This window comes from Protopterus annectens, chromosome 3.part1, assembly GCF_019279795.1.
Source record: "Protopterus annectens isolate FY-2018-M chromosome 3.part1, PAN1.0, whole genome shotgun sequence".
Taxonomy (NCBI): domain Eukaryota; kingdom Metazoa; phylum Chordata; order Ceratodontiformes; family Protopteridae; genus Protopterus; species Protopterus annectens.
Window position 1 is genome coordinate 401,556,072 of NC_056732.1, and position 26,990 is coordinate 401,583,061.

The following is a 26,990-nucleotide window of genomic DNA, read 5'->3' on the forward strand; positions in this document are numbered from 1 at the left end:
AGTAGTTCTAGTTCTGCATGTTACCAGATTGATGTGTATTGCATATCGCACATTTGATTTCTGTGGTGTAGGTGATATATGTGTGAAAAAAAGTACTGAGACACCAGGGTTGCAGTGCTTGGGAGGAGGCAACATATGGCTGTATTGTAAATATGTGACATATTGTTAGATAGGGACTTTAGTTAGTTATCTTTCCATATGTAATTTCATGTCATAGACAGGAAATGGACAGTAAACAACAGTAATACATAATAATATTTATTTTTCCATAGTGTGTCACGCAGCAGGTTTGCATGATGTTTGGCAAAGTGTTTGTGCATGCAAGATACACATTTTGAATACTTTCCATGTTTGCACATAGGTAAGCTGTGCAGAAACGCAAGCCACACTGAGAAAAGTCTGAGAGTTAGTACTGAGTCTGTGAAACACACCTGCTGCTTAACTGACTCTGTGGAAGAAGGTGTAAATGCACTGACACATTTCCTTTTGAGCCCAGAAAATACTGAGTTCAAATCCAAGTGTATCTAATACTTTTAAAGATGTTTAAATAAACATTGTTAATGCAATGACATGAATTCTGTACAGTAAATGTGTTGCAGTGTGCTAGCATAGTGCAGCAGGTTTAAAGCGGCATTGCAAGGAGATAACTGCAGCACTGTTCCTTCGCTGCTCACTGTCAGTGCACATTGGTGCATGATGCGAAACTCCACACAAATATACTGCTCAGAAAGTGAAAAGATCCACTGCTTTTTCTTTTACTTGTGTGCTGTGTGATTCTATTTTTTGACCAAATTAAAGGTGTTAAAATGGGGTAGATAGGAATGTTATGAAATGAGGAGCAAGCAGGGAGAAGAACAAAGGGAAAGCAATACAGGAATGTGCAGGAGATAATAGGAAAGAACCACAGCTATCCATTTTTTTAACACTGTAAACTGAAAATATGTGCAGAATTTGAACTGTCACTTCCACAAAGAGGGTTGACAACAATGGACTCATGTTGTATAGCCAATTGGAATCAATCAAGTGTGTCAAGAAGACACATGTGCAAATGGACAGCTATGTATGAGACGATTATTTTTTTGTGAGACAGGTGCCCATTTTAATTTTTTTAAATTCAGTTAGACAGGACTGCTGGGTAAGGGATGTAGGTATGTCTGGGTCAGGTAAGTTGGGTAGGTGAGGAAGCAAAAGCAAATATACAAGACAAACACGACAAGAGTCAAAGATAGTGATTAACACAAAAAGTTGGGGAACACCATGATTGGGGTGAGGGGGGGACAACACAGGCTCATGGATATCAAGCTTGGAGACAGTGAGAATCGAGTCCTTAACCCACTGGACTGTCATCACTGTCCCCTTAATCTGCTGATGGCTGGAGTGCTTGATATCTTCTCCTCCAACAGACCATGAGGGAGGACAACCTCTCCATCTATCCTAGGCCTACACCAGTGATGCAGTGCACGACCCTACCATCCTTGGCAACTCCCTGCAGGTGATGAAATCACCACCTCCACCACTGCTCCCAGATGGTACCACTGCACCAGCTTCCAAAGCAGTACTACCTGAGTGCACAGGTAGTGCAGGGCCAGCAGAGGCAGTGCTGCCAAGTTGGCTCCCAGATGTGCTGGACATTGGTGCTGGAGCTAATGGAGTGGGGACAGGCTGATCCACTGGGGCTGGCCTACCTCACTGTGCTGTAGCATTTAGCAATGTTGTACACATGAATGACACGGAGAGAATTTTATGACGTAATAGAAAAAAAAAAAGAGAGATAAGGGTTGGGGTGAGAGAAAAAAAGAGATAAAATTAGTACCATCATATGTGACATACAATGCATTAATACAATTATACAACTCTTTTATCTGAAGTATTACATTTAAGTATATGTCCTAACACATACACACTATACTACAGATTGCTGAAAGTAATCCTTGAAGTGTGCATATACTGCACATATGTGTGTTACAGTTATATAGTGGGCAATTGTGGCACTAGTATAGAGTTTTTAATTTAATGTAAATATTATTAAAAAAATAACAGTATTGTATAGTTGTGAATTGTGGTATTTAAACCCACAACTTCTGACTACAGTCTTGGTTTGTGCTACAGACTAATGCATGCATACTTTCTTTTACAGCTGGGCTATGCATGCTCAGTTTGATACAACAACCTCTGGACTCTTACAACTGGATTGTGCTACAGACTAATGCATGCATACTTGCTTTTACAGTTGAGATATGCATGCTCAACTTGATACAACTCTATGAAAGACCAAAACAGCTATGTTTAACTTTTAAAGCTACAATAATTCTTCTCTTTTGCTGCATACATACCACTTGCTTCCCTCAGTCCCTCGATTCGAGCAACATGAGCTTTTCAAGTGAACTCATGCTCAGTGTGGAAAGAACAGAAAAGAACAGACAAACATTATGCATACCAGTCTTGCCCATATTTAGCTTTCTAAGTCTTACAAGTACTCTCTTATTGTCACACTTACACAGCTGTGGGATGTCCGCAGTCTCTAACTCATTCAACTAATGGTTGCGAGTATCCCTCTTTCATCTGTGTAGGTCATTAAAATGATGCCTACACTGCTGTCTAGTGAGTGAGATACCAGTGGCACTGGATACAGCCTGGGCCACACTATTCCATGCCTCAGACTTGTACTGGGAGTCAGAATATTCCCCCCTGCAGAAGCCTTTAGCTGTGGTGCTTTACCAGGAGTCCAATAACTATCCTGGACTCCTGAACACCCCACCTCTATGCCCTAAACCTGGTGCCTTCCCCCTCTAATGCCAGCCATGTCTACCAGCCGAACTAGAGCAATGGAGACTGATGCTTTCCCGCCAATTCCAGTTATTGAGTTTACTGGTAATGTGCAAACCCGAGCAATGAGTTTGAGTGATGTTAAGCGGAGAACAGCAGTACTAAGCAGGGATAAATTAAATAATTGCAATTGGAAGGTTAATCTGACATGTGGCCTTAGTTTGAGGGGTGTCTACTGATGTAGCCTGGAAATATATATATTGGAAATTGGAAGGTAACCAATAGGTGAGTTTGGTTTGCAGGCATGCAATGGGGGTATAAATGTAATGACCTGATACATTTGTTTTTACCTTTATACACTGACAAAATTGATTTGTACACTCTGGGATTTAAACCTAGGAATAAGGGACAAAACATTTTCTTCCATAGTGTTAATGTTCCATCTTTGCCACAGAAGAAGTGCTGCTCAGACATACTCAGGAATCATACATAAATACAGGTGACAGTATGAGCTGTTACACATGCATGTGTGTGACCTGACAAGATTATTGGATATAGATCCAGTTGTGTATGTGTCTTACATAATTGTGAAGGCCGTGCAAGGACAGATAGCAGAATTTTACTTACAGAACTATAGTACACAGTATACCCTCAGTCATACATCTGAAAACACAATAATGGTATCTCATACCTCACACATATAATTCATATCAATATTCTGTATTAGAAACCAGGACCATGTGTATGACAGTCCTACACTTACAGCTGTTGACACAAAATTGCTGAAATAACACTTGTTTATTTTTTTTTTCAGTTCATTGCTCTAAACTGCACTGTTACGACAGTAACAAAAAATGGTTGTACACACTGTACTAGAACCCAGGACCATCTGTACACCAGTCCTACACTTACACCTGCTGCCATAGAACTAGATACCTGACATTCCCTAATTTACTAATCATTTTTAAAGTCTCTGTGTTAACCGCCGTGCAATGCCACTTTGCGGGTTTGCGTGGTGCCCAACAGAATTAATTGAATGTATCCAGTTTCAATTACTGGCAGTCTGTGTCGTGTCTGCAGGTGTTCTGTCTGCATCCTGGGTGGGCCAGTTGTCCAGTCTGCACACTGCCACGCTTCATGCAAATGAGATAAGCACAGCCAAACCTGACATTTAATCTCCTCTGTTTCCCATGTGTCACTCTCCTACTTTGGACACAATAGAAGAGTCTTTGTGGGTTCTGTTTAAGCAGCTTTATTTTATACAAACACATCACAATAGAAGTTAACTGATTTTAACTTAAGTAACATATACAAACTAACTGCTGGAATCATACATACTCTCTGGCTGCACTCTCAAAATGGCACTAGGAATGGCACATGATTGGCATTTATACATGCATGTTAGGTCTTTGACATGCTTCTTAAAGATACAGTACACAGCACATGCACTCTGATCTACATCCTCACTCTTAAAAAATATAACATGCAATGTTATTGATTTATTTGACATGCAGTTATCACAGACAGTTCTCTATCATGTATTTACACAAGATAAGATATACACACAGACGCACACACACACACACACACACACATATATATATATATATATATATATATATATATATATATATATATATATATATACTCACAGTTAAGTCCATGTTACTGCATATTTCACACTGGGCTTGGATACTTGTTCATATGGTGTGACACAAAACCGGGAATTGGGCTTAGCAACTGGAGCTGCCTTTGTAAAATGTTTGATCTTAGAATTGTTAGGAACATCTTCAAGAATGGAATCAGAGGTAGGAACACACTCTGGAAAGGAAACAACATTTGGTCCCCTCTGATATCTAGAGTCTGTTACTAGAACAATGTTGTGATGATGATTTTGGTACAGGAAGTAGATGCCTACAATTTCTCCTGTACTCCATAGCCTCAGAGTCTACAAGGTAAGATCTTGGCTCAGCACAAATACTGGTAACTTGACCAATCCAGACAAAACCTTTCGCTGTTTGTATTCTAACCGTCTCTCCTTCCCTCAACAGACAAAAAAATCTCCTCAGTTAATCATAACTGGACTTTTGGATTAAACACTTCTTAAATAGTTGGGCCTTTATGGTTCTGTTGTTCTTAGCTTTAGGCCTCAATAAACTGGAACTAATAGGTAGCATTGTTTTGTTTTGCCTGGAAAGAAGCCTTTAAGCAGGTGAGCCAAGAATATTGTCACGGAGTATGTTTCTGAGATTATGTAAATTCAAAAAGAAATCGGTATTGTCATGCTTTGACCTTTCAAGTAACTGCTTTGCACTCTGCATTGCATGTTCAGCTAGACCATTTGATTGTGGATATTCAGGAATGCTAGTAACATGTACAAAGTCCCATTCTCTTGCAAATTTCTGAAACAACTGACTAGTAAATTGAGTACCATTGTCAGAGATAATTTAGTGTGGACTATCACGGACTGAGAAATAACATTTCAACTTAGTGATGACAGCAGTAGATGTTAAGTTAGGTAGTAAGTCGATCTCAAACCAGTTCGAATATGAGTCTACCAATACTAAGTAGTGTTGACTGTTCTACTCGAACATATCAGTGGCTACTGTTGATCAAGGTAGTTCAGGAACTAACTTAGCTGAAGTGGTTCTCTTTGCAAATGCGGTCTAGTACTACTGTATACTGAACAAGAAGAAAGTGTTTTATCAATGTCTTTCAGTAATGATGGCCAAAATACTAATTCCCTTGCTCTTCTCCTACTGGTAACCACAATGCAAAATTTGGATATATTCTTGTAAGGTAGCAGTAATAACAATTTTAGGACCTTTGCATCTTCCATCAACATTTCATTTCTGTAAGGAAAATAGGTTTGCACTTCAGGTGGTACATTAGATAGCTTTTGTGGCCATACAGCATTAATGTAGTGATTGAGCTTTTGCAAAATTGGATCAAACTTTGTGTGATCTCTTAACTCATCAAGCCTAGTGGTAGAAAAATTATGCACTGCCATCACATCAAAGTCAAAATTCTTTGTGTCAAGCTGTTCCATCAAATTTCTGGGCAATCTTGATAAGGTATCAGCCAGATAGAGTAGTTTGCCTTTTGTATAGACCATTTTGAAGTTGTACTTTGGTAATTTGAGCATCATTCTTTGTAATCTTGCTGGAGCTGAATGCATAGGCTTTATAGTAACTAGAAATTGGTGGTCAGTTTCAATCTGAATAGCTTGACCATAAATATAATCATGAAACTTGGAACATGCAAATACTACTGCCAAAAGTTCTTTCTCGGTTTGAGCATACTACATCTCAGTTTGGATAAGTGTTCTAGATGCATAGGTTACTGGTCTGCCCACTGTGCCAAGACCAAATTTTGAAGCAGCACAGGAAAGAGTGACAGGTTTATTCACATCATAGTATTTTAATGTAGGTGGGGTGGCAATTTTCTGCTTAAGGTCTTCAAATGCCTTCTGGTGATGTTCTAACCATGAGCATGCAACATTTTTGCTCATTAGTTCTCATAAAGGTGCTATCAACTCACTGAAGTCTGGTATAAACTTGCCTAAATAGCTGACCATGCCTAGGAAATGTTGTAGAGCTTGAACATTATCTGGTACCGGCATTTCAAGAATAGCTGCTTGCTTGGTTGGGTCTGGTCTCAAGCCAGTACTGGTAAACAAATGACCTACATGTGTAATTTCTGGTAGCCTGAATTTGCACTTCAGTGGATTGAGCTTTAAGTTTACTTCACGTGCTCTGTCTAGAACTCTTTTTAGTTTTCTGTCATGCTCTGCTTCACCATTACCTCCACCAATAAAATAATCTACTATTATGGCAGAAGGATAACTTGAAAATATTTGGTCCATTGCATGCCGAAAGACTTAACTTGCAGAATTTATTCCAAATGGAATCCTTAGGAATCTGTATCTGCTAAATGAGGTACCAAAATGGTTAGTAATAAAGCATCACTTGCCAAAATGAACTTTTTGCATCCAAGACAGAAAAGACAGTGGCAGTCAGTATTAGGGCTGTGACCTCTTTGACGTGCACATTGGATGATATGGCCTCTTCAATTCTTTGTTCAAATCTCTTGGGTCAATACATATTTTGATTCTGTCTGAGCCTTTTTTGTGAGTTGCTACCATAGATAATACCCATTCAGTTGGTTCTGTAACTGGACAAATTACACCTTGCTGCACCATTTTATCCAACTGAGCTTTAACTTTATCCTGCACAGCTATTGGAGCTCTTCTTGCCAGTCTAACTACTGGAGTGACCTCTGGGTCTAACTTCATGGAATACACAACTGGATGTTTGCCAAACATCATCAAAACCATCAGCATACTCTGAGAAAATGGCTTCAGAAGAATTAGAACTAGGAGATGCATTATAGGATGAAATTCTTTAGTAAAAGAAAGCAGATTCATTCTCAAGCTATCTTTGAGACCCAATAAAGACTGCAATGGCCTTCAGACTACATAGAATAATATGTTGTAACAGCTCTTGGCCAAATAACATGCAAGCATCACTGAGGCTTCGGTTTGAATTTCTTCACCTCCATAAGCAACAAGTTTTGCACTATTGGCCACATTGAGTTGTTCATTAGTTCTCACTTTAGCAAATGTGTCTGCTGATATAACATTATGCTTTGAACCAGTGTCTACCTTAAGCTTTTCAGATTTACCATTGCTCCAGACAGTACAAAACACTTTGCTCTTTGCCAACAAATTCACTGCATCAACTCTTTCATCAACTACTGATACACCATCTACATAGAAAGCTGACTGTTGTGCCTCTACTTCATCAACTTGCTTTTTTGTGTGACCATACCTCTCAACCTGGAAACATCAAAAATCTGGACAAGGCCCATGAAAAATAGGTACAAATCTGTAAGCTGATTAACATCTCATTTGCATACATAATTACACAACCCCACCCACTGCAATGGAATTGTGGGATACCAACTTTCAAATGCAAGCTGAAGAACAGACAACCAAAATATGGCACCGCACCAGAGTCCCCTGCAGCCATTCCAATGTCCCATTACCTGGTGATTTATCCCCATTTACCATAAACACTAATGTGTGCATACTGCTTTACTTCTACAATGATTATTTGGATTTTATTTTTACATTTTGCAGCACAACAATGCAAAAAAACACTAACAGACATCCGCTAAACAAAGCAATACTGTCTCACAATGAAAATAGACTTGGTATTAAAACTCAAACCCTATGCACTACAGAGCAACATACCACTATGCCAAATCAGCAGTTTCCTGAAAAAAGGGAAACCTGAAACTTAATGGCTATCATTTAGTGAGTTCGGTTCTCACTTCTCACCATAGCTCTCAACCTCTTAGCACAAAAAAAAACCTGGGCAAACAATGCCAATAATGAGGGAATACAAATTCAGTTCTCAACTTCTCACTTCTCACTCATCATAGCTCTCAACTCTTAGCACAAAAAATCTAGACAGAGCTCAGAAATGGTGGTGGCTAGGGAGTTTAGGCTCTTTTTACCCTATACCAAAGGTACAGGGTTTGAGGCTGAAAACCCCTAGCCAACAGGTGTATTTCATGGGGGGGGGGGGCATTTTCACACACACACACACACACACACACACACACACACACACACACACACACAGTGTGGTTTCAATTAAGCACATTTCCCAAGGATGGGCATTTACTAGGGTGATGCATCATTCCATGAGCAATTTCCAGATGTGAAAGGTAATTTGAAAGTTGCATTGATAAACTTAGCAAGTCTAGGTTTCTATCCACTTTATACTTAAATGAAGGATCTTGGCAAATCCTACTAGCCCAGAGACATAGGAAAAAAAATATTTTCCACACTTATTGGGGTCTTATGTTATAAAATGCTGCTTTTTTTCTCAGGTCAGTTATATAAGCTGCAAAAGTTTATCCTGGTTTCTGCTCTCTCGTATAAAAACAAATGCCTCTCTAATGTAATATTTGTCTGGGGGTTATACATTTCCCTGAACTTGCACTTCAAACATTCAGGGTCTTCCCTTGATCCAGCCTGTACAACAATATGATGACTTTCACCTTCTTCCTCATATACTGCTAGTGCATACACAAATAAACGCTCTCTTTTGATGACCTCTGACCCAGCTAGGTTTAACAAAATTAATGCTTTGGTCCGTGCATCTTTATCTGAATAAGCTGCCTGTATAAAAATATCATACTCTTGCTGAAATATTCTCCAATTCTCTGCAATATTCCGATCAAATACAAGTGGTAAGGGCTTTCGAAATCCGTTTGCCATATTAACACATGCCAATGAAGAGTTTTGCAAATAAGCACGAACACATACAAATATACATCTGCCAGACATTTATGCCATATTTGTAACTTTGCCCTTATACTTTTCTGTGCTTCTGAAATTATGTTCTTGGGCTTTTCAAAACTATGCTATTGAGCATTCACTGCAAAATAACTCTCTTGGGCATTGTAACACTTTTAAAATTACTGTATTGCAAGAAATCCTCTCTTATCAGTATGAGAAACATATCATGATGCAAATGAACTAGGCAATCGAAGGTCAGAGTCAATAACATTTCGAAGTAATTGCACTTTGCAAATAAACTGTACACAGCACACTGAAATGTCCCCAAAATAGCGGTACCTTGCTAGGCAACACTTTACAGTGCAAGAAACACTCTGTAGTGGTGGCACTTTGCAAAAAGACACACCCAGCACAAGAAACGTTTTGAAACTGCTATGTTTTGACTGCACTTTATGAAATAATTGCACTTTGCACAAAAATAAACTCTTCAGAATACATAAGCACACACTGTAAGCACTTTTACACACTTTGACACACTTTGAATAACTTTAGTTATGCCTTTGATACAATATGAAGTCGCAGTTATGCCAAAACACAGCACTTTGCCAAAATCACATGAAGTTACCTTCCTTTTTTTTATGCTTGATGCGCCCTTTTTGCCCTTATCATATTTGCTTTGCACGTTTAATCTCTTTTCATGCCCATTGTACTTTTTTGAGCTCGTTTTACTCTAAACATGCTGGTTTTGCCAAATATCTTATTTTAAACACTTCTTTTAGTTAATAAACCCTTTTGAGCCCCCTGCTTGTTTAATAATGCAGGTTGTTTCCTTGTAATGCTCCATTTTATAGAATAATTAGTTTGCGCATATTCTCGTTACTATTGATTCTTTTCTGGCTCTTTTTTTGTGCTTGTTTCTCTTAGTTTACCTTCACTGCCATCTCTGCACTTCATGGCTCTGAATATTATTTTCTGTGATCCCAGTTCGGACACCATGTTGCTCTCCTACATTGGACACAATATAAGAGTCTTTGTGGGTTCTGTTAAGCAGCTTTATTACAAGCACATCATGATAGAAGTTAAATGACTTTAATTTAAGTAACTTATATACAAATAACTGCTGGAATCATACATGCTTACTCTCTGGCTGCATTCTGAAAATGGCACTAGGAATGGCATGTGCTTGACATTTATACATGTACGTTATGTCTTTGGTATGCTTCTTAAAGATACAGTACACTGCATGTGCACTCTGATCTACACCATGATTGTGCTAAGTGGTGTGTTGTGCAAACTCTGCCCCCCTCAAAAAAATAACTAAAAAAAAAAAAACAAGAAAAAAAGGACAATTAGTTGAAATGAGGAGAAGCAATCTATGACATACACACTAGAAAATGTTGGTTCACATGAGATATTTTTACATAGGTCTGGATTTAAACTCTTACTCCAATGAATTTTCAGAACACAGGAAGGGTGCCTTATCCCTCTTTGCCATGCAAACAGTTTTGCAGCAAGGAACTGAAATCATTCTGCATTTAACCAACTGCAACATCATCTACAATAATATGAAACCATACAACTATTTGTACATTTATTATTTCTGGATGTAGTGCACTAAGTGATCACACAACCAAGTATGACTATTGCTTGCAAATTTACAGCTCTGTCTAAAGTCTATGTGTTTGATGATCATTCGTCTCTTATCTGACCAGAAATCTGAGACATGCAGTCTGTCAGCCATTCTATATCACTGGCCTTAAAATGTGTGAGGATATTAAATAGAAATATCTTATGCAGTTGCCAACAAATGAAGGGGAGGTTGGATGTTAATGAAGAGAGCCTCTGAAGTGTGTGCTGCACACTTACATTTCCAACCCTATATCTAACACTTTGTAAGTCTAACCTGACACACCCACTGGATGTAGGGCAGCCTGCAGTGCTGTTGTGTTTTCTTTCACCCAGCCAGTAAGCGTTCACAGTTGCAAACCATTAAAAAGAAACACTGAGGAAAGTGCCTGCACTATGTTTACATTTGCAACATGGAGCCAACTATGTGGGATTCAGCAATTCTAATTAGTTCACACCCAATTTGCATCTTCACCATGCTAACATCCCTGAGTCTACACCATATAAAAAGGCAACTGTGTAGCTAGCAAAACAGAAGGTGTGTGGACTTGTTTAGCTGGAGAATACAGAACAGAGGCTACATTTTGGGATATATCTGCACAGAGAATTACTGAACTTGAGAAGTCCTGCTTGCATTTTGTCAGCTATATACTGCATATGCTGGACTGTAAGAAAAATCTAAAGCAAAGTCTTTTACACTTTTATCTGCATGCATTAGTTAGAAGTGTACTGATGCCATGGGCATGTTTTTCAAGGCATTTCACAGGTATACATGGCTGGCAATATCTTAAAATGGAATGCTCTGTGATAAATCTGTAGATGTGTTTCAGGGACAGTTCATTTGATAGCACTTTTACCACTTCAAAAATGGTTTGTTAGCAAAATGTTACATTTGCTTGTTCTTTTTGGGGACAAGCTGCCTTTCTGTTATGGCATAAACAAGGATATGTTGCTGTTGTTACTCTCCTTTTTTGGGATCCAGCCTGTTGTTTATATTTTCTAGGCTGTTTTATGTTTCTCCAGTGGGTAATACTGCAATGCTACCTTTTCTGTTTTATCTGGGAAAAATTATTTTGTAGTTATGTGATACTTGTGTGTATTATCCTTCTGTTGTCTTTTAGGACACCTAGGACTATGCCATCCAGGTGTCTGAATCCTCGAAGTCCTCCCTTCACTAACAATGAAAATCAGGATATTGTTGATGGTTTTAAGCAACATGGTGCCTTCCTTCTTGAAAGGGGATGAGGAGATATGTCACGCAGAATACAGACTTGGTAGCAGACTGTTGATGATGTTAATGCTATGGGAGGCCACAGCAGGATATATTAGCAGGTGTGCTACAGGGCCACTGACATAATCCCATCTTCATGGAGGACAGCAGCTGCAGTTAACCATGATCAGCCACCACTAAAACCAAACAAAGAGTTTCTGTCCACAGTCAGGGATCAAGTCAGTTCCTAGTAAAAGTGCAGGACAGCATATCCTTGACATTAGTGCTACTGATTCAGGGACAGCAAGCGTATCCCAGAAAGAGCTTCCAGGTAAGCTTTTGTATCTTAGTTGTTGAATATTGTTGTACAGTATAACAATTTAAATCAATACGTTACTTCTGTTTCACAAGAAAAATTTTTTTTGGGGGGGGTGATTGAAGATTGGTACAGTTACCACATTCTGATTAATTAGCTTAGGTTGGAGTTGTCATCCAAGTTCTTGTTGAAAGTACTTTTAATGGGCATATAAAGGGGTAAAAGTATTACCTCGTGTGTTACTGTTAATTATCATGATGTTGTCCTTAACTTTTGCTTAACTTCTTCCAAGCAGAGGATACTCTCATCTGCAGATTGGTAGCCAAACATTTTTATGTCAGTACTAATGAGCAATTCAAAGAAATATTTTAGTGTGATGATGATGTCAGGACTGTTGGGCGTATTACTCTACTGTCTAATGGTGGCAACACTGCTATTTTGTTAGCATATATTGGAGTATAGCAGCCTAGGTATTAATTGTTCCTGTGTTTATTGCTTATTATCACAGGTGATCCTGACAGTGAAACTGTGGGACTTCCAGCACCTGATGTCAGAGTAGCAGCAGATTCTGATGATGACCAAACAGAGACACAGTCAGGGGGTGTAGAGGTTGAATGTGATACAGACGTTGACATTCAGCCATCCCCTGAAATTCCATTGGACAGAGCCATAGGCCTATGCCTACCCATTCCAGTAAGCCATCAGACACTGGACAGGAGGTGGGCAAGGCAATTGATCGTGGAAGTGTGGTTACTGCAGCTTCAGTGCCTGTTGACTCTGGCCGTAACTAAAGTGTGGGTGAGGTGTCACGCAGGAGGGTTGTTAGGGGTGCTCGGAGGAGGACAGCTGTCCATCCCCCACCTGATCCAGGTGTGTCTTCTCAGGCCAATCAACATATGTTTAAAGCCATCACAGAGGCACAGGCACATTCCCACAGGTGCTCCAGAGAAATACTTAGGTTTGTAGATGTGGCATAAGCTGACGTGAGTGACTGCCTCCACTGTATTGTTGAGTCAATGGACTGGATGAATGACACGTTGGAATGAGAGGTGTCTATGAAGGAACATCTGCTGGGAAGGGGATGGCATCCTCATGGGTGCAGGTTAGCCACATCATCTGCTGTTAGCCAATGTGGTCATGCCCAATCACATTCCCATAGTGGCAGTATTTCCACTGCTCCATCAGTGGGTAAGCTGTCCACACACAGATGTGGCCAACCATGGGGTCATGGTCCTGAGCATCCTTGTGAGGAGAGCTCACCCAGCAAACATCATTCACATTCAAGTAGCATCAGTGCACCTGACAGTGGGCTTGGATGTGTCAGTGCAATTCCTGGCAGAGCTAGTTCTCATGGTCAGGGACGACAGTGATACCATGCACGGCTTAGACCTGTTGACATACCAAGATGTAGAGCTAGCACACAGCTTGGCTATGTTCATGCAGACACTCACACACCAATTTCACCTGGAGGAACCCTACAGACACACACACAACAGTTACATGGTTCAGCCATGCAGCTTAAAACTCATTTCATCTCACTGGCCATTTGTTGGTTTATCCACGTCTGCCTGCTTCTCTTTCTTACTCACACACACTCACGACCTTTTGTGTGAGCCTAAGATTCCTGCCCCCCCCACACACACACACACACACAACACCCTGTGCAAGTGATAATAACTGTGCCATATCCCTGTTTTGTACCTTTGGGATTCAGGGACACATAAGCTTTGTGTCTGATGCTCATGGTGCATAGCTAACTTAGTGCTTAGTATATCTGCATTAGTGATGTTGAACTGTTAATTGTACCTTTGACTTATATTGGTTTTAGAAAGTTAGACAGCTGATAGCATCAAAATGTTCCATCTTTATTGTGAATGATCTTATGAAGGTTGTGAAGTATGAAACTCAAATGTGTATCATTACTTTCTAACTTCTCTCTCTAATGATTTTCCAGTACAAACATTTATTTATTTATTTATTTGCAGTTGGTTTACCAGGATAGTCCATTGGGCCAAAAGAACCCATTTTCAATGGAGTCCTGGGGAGAAAAGCTCCAGCACAGACAAAACTTAGTTACATACACAAGATTGCTAAATATTATTAGTTTATACAAGTAGTGGAAAAAACATTTAGCTCAGAAAAATTCAAGAAGCATTCAAAACAAACAATAAATGAAGATTAATGTGAAGTACGTGAGCTGAGACAATAAGGTGAATTACATAGCAGAGTTGTGTTGGAGAAGGAACACAACATTACATTACAGAGTAATTATTCAGAAGGGAAACATGCTTTGTTAGGTAAAGTTAAGTCTCAAAGTATACAGGAGGTAAGATACCATATATTTATGAGGGGTGGGAATACGGTGCTAAAATGAGGGCATGCAGTGACCATCACTACTTTTGAGCAGTATGACTGGTGAATCTTTTATGACTGAGGCCTACTACTTAATAATGGAAACATAGTCAAATAAGTCTCTGCTGTCACATGTTAAGGTCATTTCTGTACAAACTCCCACCTTTTACTTGCTTACACTACCAAGTAATGAAATGCAAAGATATGCCACTCATTCATATTATTACACAATACATTTCAGGTTCAGTACTTACCTTGTAAATCCAGCAGCTGCAACAGTTTTAGTTCAGGGCTGACTCTGTCTGATGCAAGCAGTACACAGCCAAATACACGGGGAGGTAAAGACTGTGAGATCTAACTGGTATCAATGTTACTACATGCTTGTGCATAGGAGGAAGGTTTTAGGCCCTTAGGTGGTGAGTGTGTGTGCTATGGGTTGTCTCTTAGCCAATGCCAGGGCATATTTAGCACACCTACATCCGCCTACACCCACAGCAACTGCTGGATCCCCCTCTGACTCCTCACCTGCATGTGGCTGTTGTAACCTTGCCATTGGTGGTTGGATGTGTGCTCCTTCCCCTTGTTGATCCTGCTGAAGCTGTTTTCTCAGGATGATTTTGTGCAGCATGGTATATACTGTGAATATTCTGTACATGTCTGTGAAATGTATTGCAGGGCTCCCCTAGATGTATCTAGGCACTGGAACCTAGACTTCAGCAGCTCAAACACACACTCTATGATATTTCTGGTTTGAGCATGTGCCTCATTATGGCACTCTTCAGTGGGTGTGTGTGCGTTTCTGATGGGAGTCATCAGCCACAGGTCCAGTGCATAACCTGCATCCCTCAGTAAATGACCCTGTGGGGTATCCCACCCTAGCAAACAGCTGATACAGTTGGGAGGTGCCAGATATGCGAGTAGTGCTAACCGCCAGGGTTTTGAGCCCACATGTTCAAGATTATTCCCTTGGCATTACACAAGACTTGGCAGTTAACAGACTGGAACCCCTTTCTATTTATCTAAAGCCTTCCTTGTTCCCTGGGTGGTGCCTTAATTTCTATATGTTTGCAATCTATGTCACCCAGTACTTCACGGTAATGTGCTACAGGGTAGAACACCTGCAAACTTCTGGCCCTATCCTCAGGAATATGGGGAAAATATATGTGGTCACTGGCATGTTGGAGCATAGCACTCAAGAACTGATGGAGGATCCTGGATGCTGATGCCTGTTACACCCCCAGCATGTCCCCTGTTGGTCTCTGAAAGGTACCTGTAACTAAGATTCTAATTGTTACACATACCTTTGTCTCCACTCAGATGGGTTCCCCTTGGTTTGCCCTGGCTCTGGGTTGAGGATGACAGAGGTTGCAGAGTTCCTGTAGTGTGTCTCTATCCACCCTGTATCATGCCACAATTTCCACATTATGTAGGTTGTGATGTTACCTGGGGTCTGAAATCTCTTCTCCTTCTTGGTCTATTAGCAGTAGCAGCAGCATAGACTTCAGCCTTTTGCACATACACATGAATTAAAGAAACAGCAGCCGCTAACATTGTTTCTGTGTAGCCTCCTTTCCGTGGCTGTATTCCAATAGGTTTTAGAATTTGCAGGGAAAACCAGCACTTAGTCTAAACGATTGCCTTATAGCTTAATGAATAGCTCCTCCATCTTGGATTGGTTGATTAGCATACAGTTTAGCTGCCTATGCTGTAATTTGCATGCCACGGTGTTTCCCTTGTTTGAGTGGCACTGCATGGCTCTACACACTGTGTAGATCTGCTTACTGAAGCCAACACATTGTGCTACAGTGACATGCACTTGATGTAAATGGACCGTGTAGGCTTTATTGAATCTGGCTGAAGGTGTTTACTGTAACTTATAAAATCCAGTTTAAGACCTAGAACCTAAAGAATGCAATCACTATAAGAATAGTTTGTGCTGAAGAGTTTACCATTTACATTTCTTTAGTAACCCCTACGGTTCAAGAGATATGAACATTTGTTTGAAATTTGAGGGCATAATTTGATTCTAGCAAAAAGCTTAGAAGTTACAGTGTAAACTTCCAGAGCTCCATTAGAGAGAATGAGGTATTTGTTAAGCATCTTTCTGATATCAGAAAGATACTTAGCAAGCTTGATTTTTTTTTCTTATTTTCAGTCATAACTGTGGTGCTCCATGTACTATTAAGGTCTATTGTTTATGGTTAACAGTATTTACTACCATATGAACTCTTCACAGCATTTCAGAATGTAGAAGAGGTACATGACCTGCAAAACTAAGAAGGCAAAAACTGCAGATCCAGGATTTAATTCACAGGTGTCAGATGCAAGGCTTTCAGGATTAGGAACATCTCAGCCTCTTAACTCTGTATTAGCAGACCGGGGCCATGATGTGGATCATCAGACTGAACATGGAGATGGTTCACAAGCAAAAAATGTATATGGAAGGTACAAAAAGCTATGCTTTGTTTAAGGAAAGTTACGTCAAAACAATGTGTTGTATCAGCTTGGCAGACAAACGGCAGGGAGGGGTCCTGGGAAAAGTGTATACTCTCCCTAATCTTATACTAAATGCTAGTGTTTGAGAAATACATTTTCTAATAACTGTCTTGATCACATATGATCTGCAAAGCACAGGAATGAGGTTGTGGGGCTATTCTGAGTATCGATGATGGCATTAACTGACAGCTCAATAGCTCTGAGTGCCAGAGAGGGGTCTACAGGCAAAGTTTGGTTTAAAATTTTTACTTCTGAATCGTATCTGTTTCTCACTTGCTGGAACAGCCTGCATCAATTCCTAAAAACTTTTATGAAAAAAAAATCGGGAAACAATGTCAGATACAAGTAAAGAGACAGCAGAATGTACTTAAGGTAATGAATTCTCAGGCCAAGACACTTGTAATTCGAAAAATACAAATGAGGAAATTTAATGTCAGACAGCCAAGAAATGTACTGACCTGTACCATCATACAAGTTAGGGTAATGAAATGTCAAGCTAAGACTCACAGTAAAAATGAGGAAAGCTGATGACAAACAGCCAAGAAATGCACTGACGTGTTATCTTCCAGGTACCTAGATGAGATGGGATCAACGGACTACTGGAGTGAAGAGATGCAGGTAATAGCAAAGGTCACAAACCAAAGGTTATTAACAGAAGATGTCTGCTCAGTGAAGAAAGATCAGTGTATGTCATTTATTTAAACATTGTTAACCAGGTGAGACAATAGATACATTAAATGCTCTGGATATCAAATTCAAATCTACTGGAAGACTGGCTGCAAGTGCACTCCATAAGCTATAATTCTAAAAACAGCTAAAAAAATGCTAAAATTGATTCAGGATCACTGAGCAATGCTAAAGTGGGTTCTGAGGAAGATCATGCCCCACCACAACTTCCTGTGTGGCAGACATGTTTCTTGGTTACCAGTATAATCAGCATAGGAGCCTGGTGTAGCTCTTCAGTTGCCATAGTATCCAATATAGCAGCCTAGTGCAGTTCCTCAGTTTCCAAAACAATCACCAAGTAGCCTACAGCAGCACTGCAACTTTATCAGTGACAAAGCCATTCTCTGGGGGTGGCCATAGGTTCAGAGTCCATTGAATTTCTCTTGAAGCAAAGCACAGTACAACTTGTCCACAGAGTGACACCCATATACATGAAATTAAAAAACAAACATGTCTTTCTTCACTTTCACAACTTGCTTAAAAAAGGAAATATGAAATACAATCCAGAATAGTTTTCTCTCCCTTGTGCCCACTGAATGTCTTGACAAGATCCAGCTTCCCTTGACCCAATAATGGATAAAGTGGGTAATGGAGAATGAGTGAGTGATTGAATGAATGAACGGACGAACAAATGCATATTGCAAAACAACAGCTTGAATTAAAATATAACCCAAATTTTCAGTTTTATTATTTCTGCTGCATCTTCTTTTTCTACTTACTTTGCAACCTTCACATGTGATACAGCGATAATGATATCCTGTAGCTTTGTCACCACAAACTACGCAGAGCTCATCCTTGTCTAAATAACTTGGTACGTAACCTGTGAAACAAAACAGAAACTTCTGTGAGCACCAGATGTAGAATGTGACAAAACTACAAATATCCATTTTAGATATACTCAGTCTTTTCTGGAGAACGACATCTACCACCGCTAAAGAGTCAGAGAAATCCCACAGCATCAGTGCTTAAACAAGTGAGTAAGGGTATAAGGTACACAAAAAGACTTCCTTCAGAACAGGAATATGAAATTCCAATCTCAAACATGCACATGTGCACACCAATGCATGCATTCATACACTACAGAAATATGTGCATGCACAAACACACACCACAAGCAAAACGATTTATGTATTGACAATATGAACTGAATGCTGAAGTGGAGACATACATCTTATTACAGTGTAAAAAATAATCTAGAGAATTTTGAGGTAGATGACCTAATAACAGTCAAGAGTGCACGCAAAGGCAATGGAGTCAGTCTGTCCATTGTTAACTCTGGATATACAGCAGCACCCAGCAGTGAAAGCTACACAAGCCATTGTACATAAAACTGGACACACTGAGACCTTAATTCAAATACAGTTCTGAGTTCTACAAGAATTCCTCTTATAAACATGTAAAACAGGGTGTTTGGAGTTCAGTTAAGTACAGCAAAATGGCAAAGGACCTAATGAACAACACATATAATGTCATTTCTGAGTATATAAAAAAAGAAAAAAAGTATGGGATGTGTTGCCAGGATTCACTTCCCAGAATATTTGAGTTTTGTGCAGTGCACTGCAGATAATGAAATATATAAGCAAAACTGGGTAGTGTGGTCTACAGAGATTGAATGTGATTGAATGTTAAAATGTTAAATTAATTTATACTTAACACTGCAACATAAAAATTATGTTTGTATATGTATGAAAATGTATTACACGTGTGTGTGTTTATGTATATATGAATATACAAGCAATGAATAACTGTGCACATAAGTGACTCAAACAGTACTTGCCAACCCTAAAAACCACCGAAGCAAATGTATAACTCCCAAACCATCTACATCAGCCACCCAATCACCCTTAAATATCACACTTATGCACAACATGCAAAACAGTTTATTTGGGGGGGGGGCTCTGCCCCCACATACCTCCCCAATATGGAAACTTTGCCTCTCCACTCCTAATTTGAATACAATAACTCCACAGTCACACAACTACAGTGCAAATCCAGTTGACATTCACTGAAGTTGATCAATGCGCAGTTGGCCAACTTAACAGTCAGCTTTACATGCAATCATATAGTAATGAGCTGCACAGTCGACTATCATCCAGATCAACCAATAATACTGCAACCGTGTGTATATGATTACACACGTGGCCACAAAACAAACATGCATAACCCCATAGTACAGGATGGGCAGAAATAATCATGCAATACAATACATATACATAAATGACCAAAATTAACATAATTTGTACTAAATCTAAGCGTACCTGGCCACACTGACCAAAAGCAAAGGAAACATTATTGTCTGCCAACAAAAGCATCATTGTATGAAATACTTACCAGAAAAGTAGATATATGTGCCTTCTAGCTGCTGTATGGGTTATAGACCCGACTTAATGAGCAATCTGCCTAGCAAATGATGCCCCACAAGAACAGGTAAGGTAACAAATATAACTGTGGTTAGCTGCAATCCATAATTCATACAAACCTATCCTAATCCCATTGGCTTTCAGTCTCAAAATCAGAAGGCACAAACACGATTCTGTAAAATGAAACTCTGAAACTAAGCAAATAAACAGATAAAGAAATCATAAGGGCCCACAAGGAATTATACATGGAGGTTATGATACATTAGTCTCAACCACATCATTAACTACATTAGTAAACAGAGAAGTTTTCTATCCCTGACAACTTGCATGCTGTTATGTTGTGTGGCATCAAGCTCCACTGAAATATCCAGCCTGATAATTCAAGCAATAAGAGAAGAACAAAATGTGAAGTGTAAAAAGAAGATCAGTGTTCTCCTTCTACCTCTACCTATTTTTCTAAGTAGCCAGGACGTTATTCTATGTACAAAGTTAATCCATGCTGTTGTTGTGGCTAGCACGGAAAAGAAAAGGCAGTGAAAGTTGCATTTGCTATTTGTATGATTCAGCCATCATACATTTTAATCTTCTGACTAGGACCTGTCCTTGACAAAAGATTAATCCATCATGTAATCCTAGTGGGCAAATATAAGCCTAACAAGGCTACGTATCACCATACAACAGATTTTCTCTCAAACACAACACCAAGACTAACCACACAGAATTAACATTATTGTTAAGAGTAAAAAAAATACAAAGTGTGTCATTGTGAAGCTGGGAGTACTTTACTCATCATTTATTACAGTGATGTCTTCAAAAACTGTACTTTGACATGCCATTGTACCCATCATTAATTTGTGGATAAGCACAATACCAAATTATAGATCCAGTATCTGACAGAAGGCTCCAGCAAATGCTCTCAGGACAACTGAAGGAACAAAACTGGACCTTCCTTTGAAGACTGCAGTAAATTTGTCGTTCTTGGCAAATATTTAGATAATAGACCCAAGAAACTGCTAAACAGATAGCTGTGAAGGTCACTACTCTGAAAAGGGCAGTAAAAGATGCTACTAGTTTAACAGCATTAGATTTCATGTCCCCCAGATAAGGTTTCCCGCTATAGTCACAAGAGAATTCAATGCAGGCAGTTATCTGGCTGAAATGGTTTATTTTCCCAGAGTTTATAAATTTGCTGCCTGTAAAGAAGGCAAAATGTTGATCACATTTTCATATAACTGCTTCCTGGTGGTATATGCAAATATCTGCCTTCTATGATCTAACCTATATGTGATTCTCTCCCCTTCATCTTTTGAGTAAGAGTAAAAAAGAGAAGGAGGATCTTGTCATTTGGGTAAAAAAATCTGACATGATCCAAGACATGAAGGAGGGAGTAGTAGTGAAAGTTACTCTGGCTTTATGAAAAGAAGTGTAAAGCTTGGCATATAAAAGTCTAAAGCTCAGAAATTCTCTTACATGGTATGACAGCTATCAGAAAGATAATTTTCAATTTAAATTTCAGCTGCAATGAATTTGTTTGTGTCTTTCGGCTTTTCCCGGTTAGGAGTCGCCACAGCGGAACTCCGGTCCGCTAACGATTGGCAGTAGAGCTTTACGTGCTGGCTTGCCGGGCTTAATGCACAACCTTCAACGAAGGAACGCCCTTTCACGCATGTTGCCACACAGAAGACGCTCTAACTGAGAATCGAACGGGCAACGTCTAACTGTGAGGCGACAACGCTACCGCAGCACCACCACCGCAGTCTTCCAGCTGCAATGAATAATCTGGTTAAAAAAAAGTGAGGCTTTGTTAAAATTTCTTGAATAAAGTTCTAATCTCAAAGAAGAATATGAACCTTCTTAGGAGGACTTGAAGTATGATTATCCCTTGATAACTTAATAATTGTCATACAGTACACTGGCAGATTCCAGAGAAAGCGCACTGACAAGTCTGAATAATGTGTATTTCATTCTCTCTCTTTCTTTCCATTTACTGTTTGGTCCAAAGTTTCAAGAAACAGAATAGCTATCTTGAAACTGTCCATCAGCCATAATGGAGAATGAGCCATCAAGATAAAACTATATGTGCACTCTCCATGAGAGCTCCTATGGCTGGGGCTAAGCACCGAGAGTACTCTAAAAGTTAAAGCACTGTTGAATGACAAGAGTGCAAATTGAAAATGCACCTTCTTTACCTCACACATGATTAACCTCCTTAAGGGTAAAAAACCTGGAATATGCTAGTATACATCTTTCTTGTTCAGAGATGCCATTGAGGCTCTTGGAAATAGGAGGAAAATTAATGAGTGAAAGATTACCATTCTGAGTCTCTGTATTTTCAAATGTTTGTTCAGTGACCTGAAATTATCACCATTAAACCCAATTTGTCCTTTTATTAAATCCAGTCTCAGACAATGTCTAATAATCCATCAATGCACAGATGTTTATAATCAGTCTGCACAGTGTCATCTCCTTAAGTCACATTAACTACGTAATATGTAACTTACTACCATTATGATTTGGACATGTCTACCCTACAACATTTAGCATTTAGAAAAAAATCCTAAATCCCCATGCTCTCAAGTTACAGTATGGCTTCCATTAATTTTTAAATCAGTAATGCTTCTAATGTATCTGACTACATTCTTACACATTAATTATTAATCTCATTTTGTTAAACATGGCTAATTAACACTACATAGAGTATCTCTATGCTGAAACCCTTGTAATTCTTTGTGTGACAAAAAAAGAAGTTATGTACTCACCATAACGTTCCATGTGAGTTGTTCATCTCACCTTCATTCTTACAGATGGGTTTGGAGCTGATCCTCGGCTCCAAGTCAGCCTACTACAAAGCTCAAGGTCTTCGGACAGCTCGAGGCCAAGTCCCTATCCCATGATGCACCTAGAGTTACCTCAGATCTTGTTTGCTACGTATAATAATACCATGCGCCATTCTTTCACTCTTTAGGAGAAAACCCATAGAAATATTGAGCAACCAGGATAAAACTAGTATCTCTTCCTCGAAAAACCCTGGAGGGGGTAGGAGGGTGGGAAGTATGAATGAAGGCGAAATGAACAACTCACATGGAGCGTTATGGTGAGTACATAACTTCTTTATGTGAAATTTTTCTATCTCGCCATTCATTCTTACAGATGGGTAGTGTCCCAAGCACCATCTTTCTCGGGTGGCTCATGGGAGTATGTTTTTCAGGACAGTGGAAGCAAAGGAGGCCCTGTCACCGGAGGCCTTGTCAACTTTGTAATGAGTGATAAAGGTATGATGCTTTGACTAAGTGGCTGCTGCAAAAATATTGTCTATAGGAAGCCTAGCAGAAAAAACAGAAGATGTGTACACTGCTCTGGTAGAATGAGCCTTCATTTTGTGTTGTAAAGGTAAATTAGCAGCTGAATAAGTAAATGTAATATAATCAGACAACCATCTAGACAGTGTTGTCTTTGCCACTGGCATACCTTTTCTGGAATCTGAAAAGGAAACAAAATGCTGTTCTGATTTTCTGAACTCTTTTGTTCTATCCAGGTAAAATCTGAGCTGTCTATGAATATCAAGCTTGTGCAGCATATACTCTAAGTTGTTGGTGTGTTTGGGAAAGAACACTGGTAAATCTATGATATGGTTAAGGTTAGCTTTAATACAAACTTTGGGTAAAAATGAAGGATTTGTATGGATGAACACTCTGTCGGCATGAAAAATCAAATAAGGAGGTTTTATAGACAAGGCCTGTAGCTCTGACACTCTACAGGCAGAAGTGATGGCTACTAAAAAGATAGTCTTCCATGACAATTATTTCAAATCACATGAGAAAACAGGTTCGAAAGATGGGAGAATAATGCAAGAAAGCATAAAATTTAGATTCCATGGGGTATAGGGGTATTTCACAGGTGGTCGGAGATGAAAGGTCCCTTTGAGAAAAGCTTTGGATAGTTTATGAGACATTATGTTTAATCCTTCAAAGCCAAGGTGAAAATTAGAGATAGCAGCAAGTTGTACCCGTATTGCTGCTGTTGCAGCTCTTTTACTGAAAAGCATAGTCAAAAACTCTAATATGGAGGAAATAGGGGCTTGGTAGGGATCAATGTCATTTTGAGAAGCCCATATAGAAAATCTTCTCCATTTGCTAAGGTATAGCTTCCTAGTAGAGGACTTGTAGATATCAATATATGCTGCGTTTCATTTGAGAGGTTATGAAACCTGGCTATGTTGGGAATTGGTGCAGCCAAGATGTCAATTTCAGGGAGTGAAGAGAGGGATGAATATCCCCCGATGAATGCGTCAGAAGGTCTGGCATTGGGTCCAGAATCCAAGGCTCTTCCAACAGATGAAGTCGAAGGAAGGGGAACCAAATCTGACAAGGTCAATGAGGGGCTATTGGAATGATGGTCCTTCCCAGGGCTTTTGCTTTCTGCAATACTTTGGGTATCACAGGAATTGGTGAGAATGCATAGAGGAGACCCAGAGGCCAATCGTGTACGAGGGCATCCCTTAGGGCTTCTCCTGGAGGGAAAATCAGGGCAAAGTAGCTTCTGCATTTTGTCTTCATGTGGTTGGCAAAAAGGTTGCAGCAAGGCTAGCCATACCTGCGGAAAATTCTCTCTGCTATCTCTTTCTTGAGGGACCATTTGTGAGGCAACAAAATTGCCCTGCTCAGTTTGTCTGCTATCACGTTGGATTTCCCCAGGATGTGTGTTGCTATCAGAAAGCACTGGGCAGATGTAGCCCACTGCCATACTCTCAGGGCCTTGTGACAAAGGGGATAGGACCTGGTTCTTCCTTGTTTGTTCAAGTACCAGACCACCGACATGTTGTCCGTCTGAATCGCAAATGTTCCCAGAGGAAAAGAGTCGTGGAAGTACTGCAATGCTAAAATACCACTCTCATCTCCAGGACATTGATATGCAGATATGTCTCTTGTTTGGTCCATGTGCCTTGGGCTGTTCTTCCCTGAAAATGACCCCCCCCCTATCAGGGAAGCGTCCGTGGTCACTGTGGCTGCTGGTGAGGGTAGGACAAAAAGACGACCTATCGTTACATGAAGAGAGGTCAACCACCACTGAAGATCCTTTTTGCATGTGTTTGTGATCATTATGAGATGAGACATTGGGAGCTCTTGGTAAGACCATGGAGTGAGTAACGGCCATTGCAAAATCCGCATGTGCATGCATCCCAATGGTATTGCTAACATTGCAGCTGTCATCATGCCTAACAATTTTAGCACTTCTGCTGCTGGAGCCTTGTCTTTGGATATGATGTTGTGGACCTGCTGACGAAGTAGTAAAACTCTTTCTGCTGGAAGTCTCAAAGTGGTGGTGGTGGTGTCCAATTCTGCTACAATAAAAACAATATGTTGCGATGACGACAAGGCAGATTTTTCTGAATTTATTGCAATGCCCAGATGATTGCAAATAGTAAGAGTGGTATCCCTGTCTTGTATTAGCTGATGCCTGGTGGTGGTGGTGAGGAGCCAATCGTCTAAGTACAGAAACATATGGAATCCTAAATGCCTCAAGTGAGCTGTGACCACTGCCATACATTTGGTGAACACTCTGGGGGCTGTAGTGAGACCAAAGGGCTCAAAACTGGTAATGATTGGCTCCCAACCAGAAGCACAGATGATCCCTGGATAGGCTGGCCATTCTATATGGTAGTACGCATCCTGCAGATCTATCGAGCACATCCAATTGTCTTTTCCCTAAGAAGGGAAGTATCGACTGAAACGTGACCATCCGGAACTTCTCTTTCCTGACACATCTGTTTAGTCTGCTGAGGTCCAAAATAGGTCTCCAGTCCCCTGTCTTTTTCGAAACTAAAAAGAATCTTGAGTAAGTTCTGGATTCTGTCTGGTCTGCTGGGACTGGGTGGATGACTCTTTTTCTTAGCAACATTTGGACCTCTACTGTTGCTTGTTCCCTGTAACTGGGTGGAACATCCAGGATTTTTGTTGTCAATGGAGGGGGAGTGGTGAAAGGAATTAAATATCCTCTGGAAACTATACTTTGTACCCAGTTGTCGTTTGTTATTTTGAGCCAGGCGTCTGGATACAAAAATAAGCAACCCCAGACTGCTTCCAGAGCAGGACAGTTGGGTCTCCTTTCAGGAGTGCTGGTAGGGCTTCCCAAAGAACTGGTCTCTGTCGCCCTGGTTTTGCGGACCTCCTATGCCGCGAGGGCGGCGTCTTCCATTATTGCCCTCTCATCTGCCCCTGGAGGGGGTTTCACCACGTGTGTCCAGAAAGGCTCATTGGGCTTTTTGGAACCACATCTTTTCTCCCTTTTGACCCTTTGGGTAGGGTCTGATAGGGGTGGAAAAACAGACTCCGACAGCAGACAGAGTCTTTCCTTCCTGCTCACACCTGGTCAAAATTTCCTTAACTTTGGGCCCGAAAAGGGATGAGTCATCAAAAGGGAAGTTGACAAAGGATGACTTGAAAGGCTCCATGAAGGAACACAAGCGCATCCAGGAATGTCTCCTAAGAGCAATTCCTGTACCCGCTGCCCTACTCGTTCCATCAGCTGCATATGAAATGAGACGCATGGATTAGTTCACTATGGAATTGAGGGTAGCAAGCTGGGAGGCGACTTTGTCTGAAGATCCTGCAGCTACTGTACCCTGAAGAGAATCTCCAAGCTCTTTTAGGAGATCTCTTTGCAGTCTCGTAAAATGAGTGAGATAGTTCAGTGAACGCAAGGCAAAAGTCGCTGAACTGTACATGCGCTTCCTGTATCTATCCATGATCCTAGAATCTCTGTTAGGAGGATGGATAGAGGAAGAGGTTTTCGACATCTCCTTTTTGGTGGCTGCTGCCACCACCATAA

General features: G+C 40.2%; 1 protein-coding gene across 3 annotated transcripts in view; it reads right to left on the reverse strand.

Moving 5' to 3' along the window:
• Positions 1–26,990, reverse strand: part of THRB (thyroid hormone receptor beta) — a 996,269-nt gene that overhangs the window by 343,130 nt on the left and 626,149 nt on the right. For all 3 annotated transcript variants that reach the window (XM_044066875.1, XM_044066876.1, XM_044066874.1), the window contains one exon: positions 18,522–18,622. In XM_044066875.1, coding sequence (XP_043922810.1) covers positions 18,522–18,622 — 101 coding nt within the window. The remainder of the gene's footprint in view (positions 1–18,521; positions 18,623–26,990) is intronic.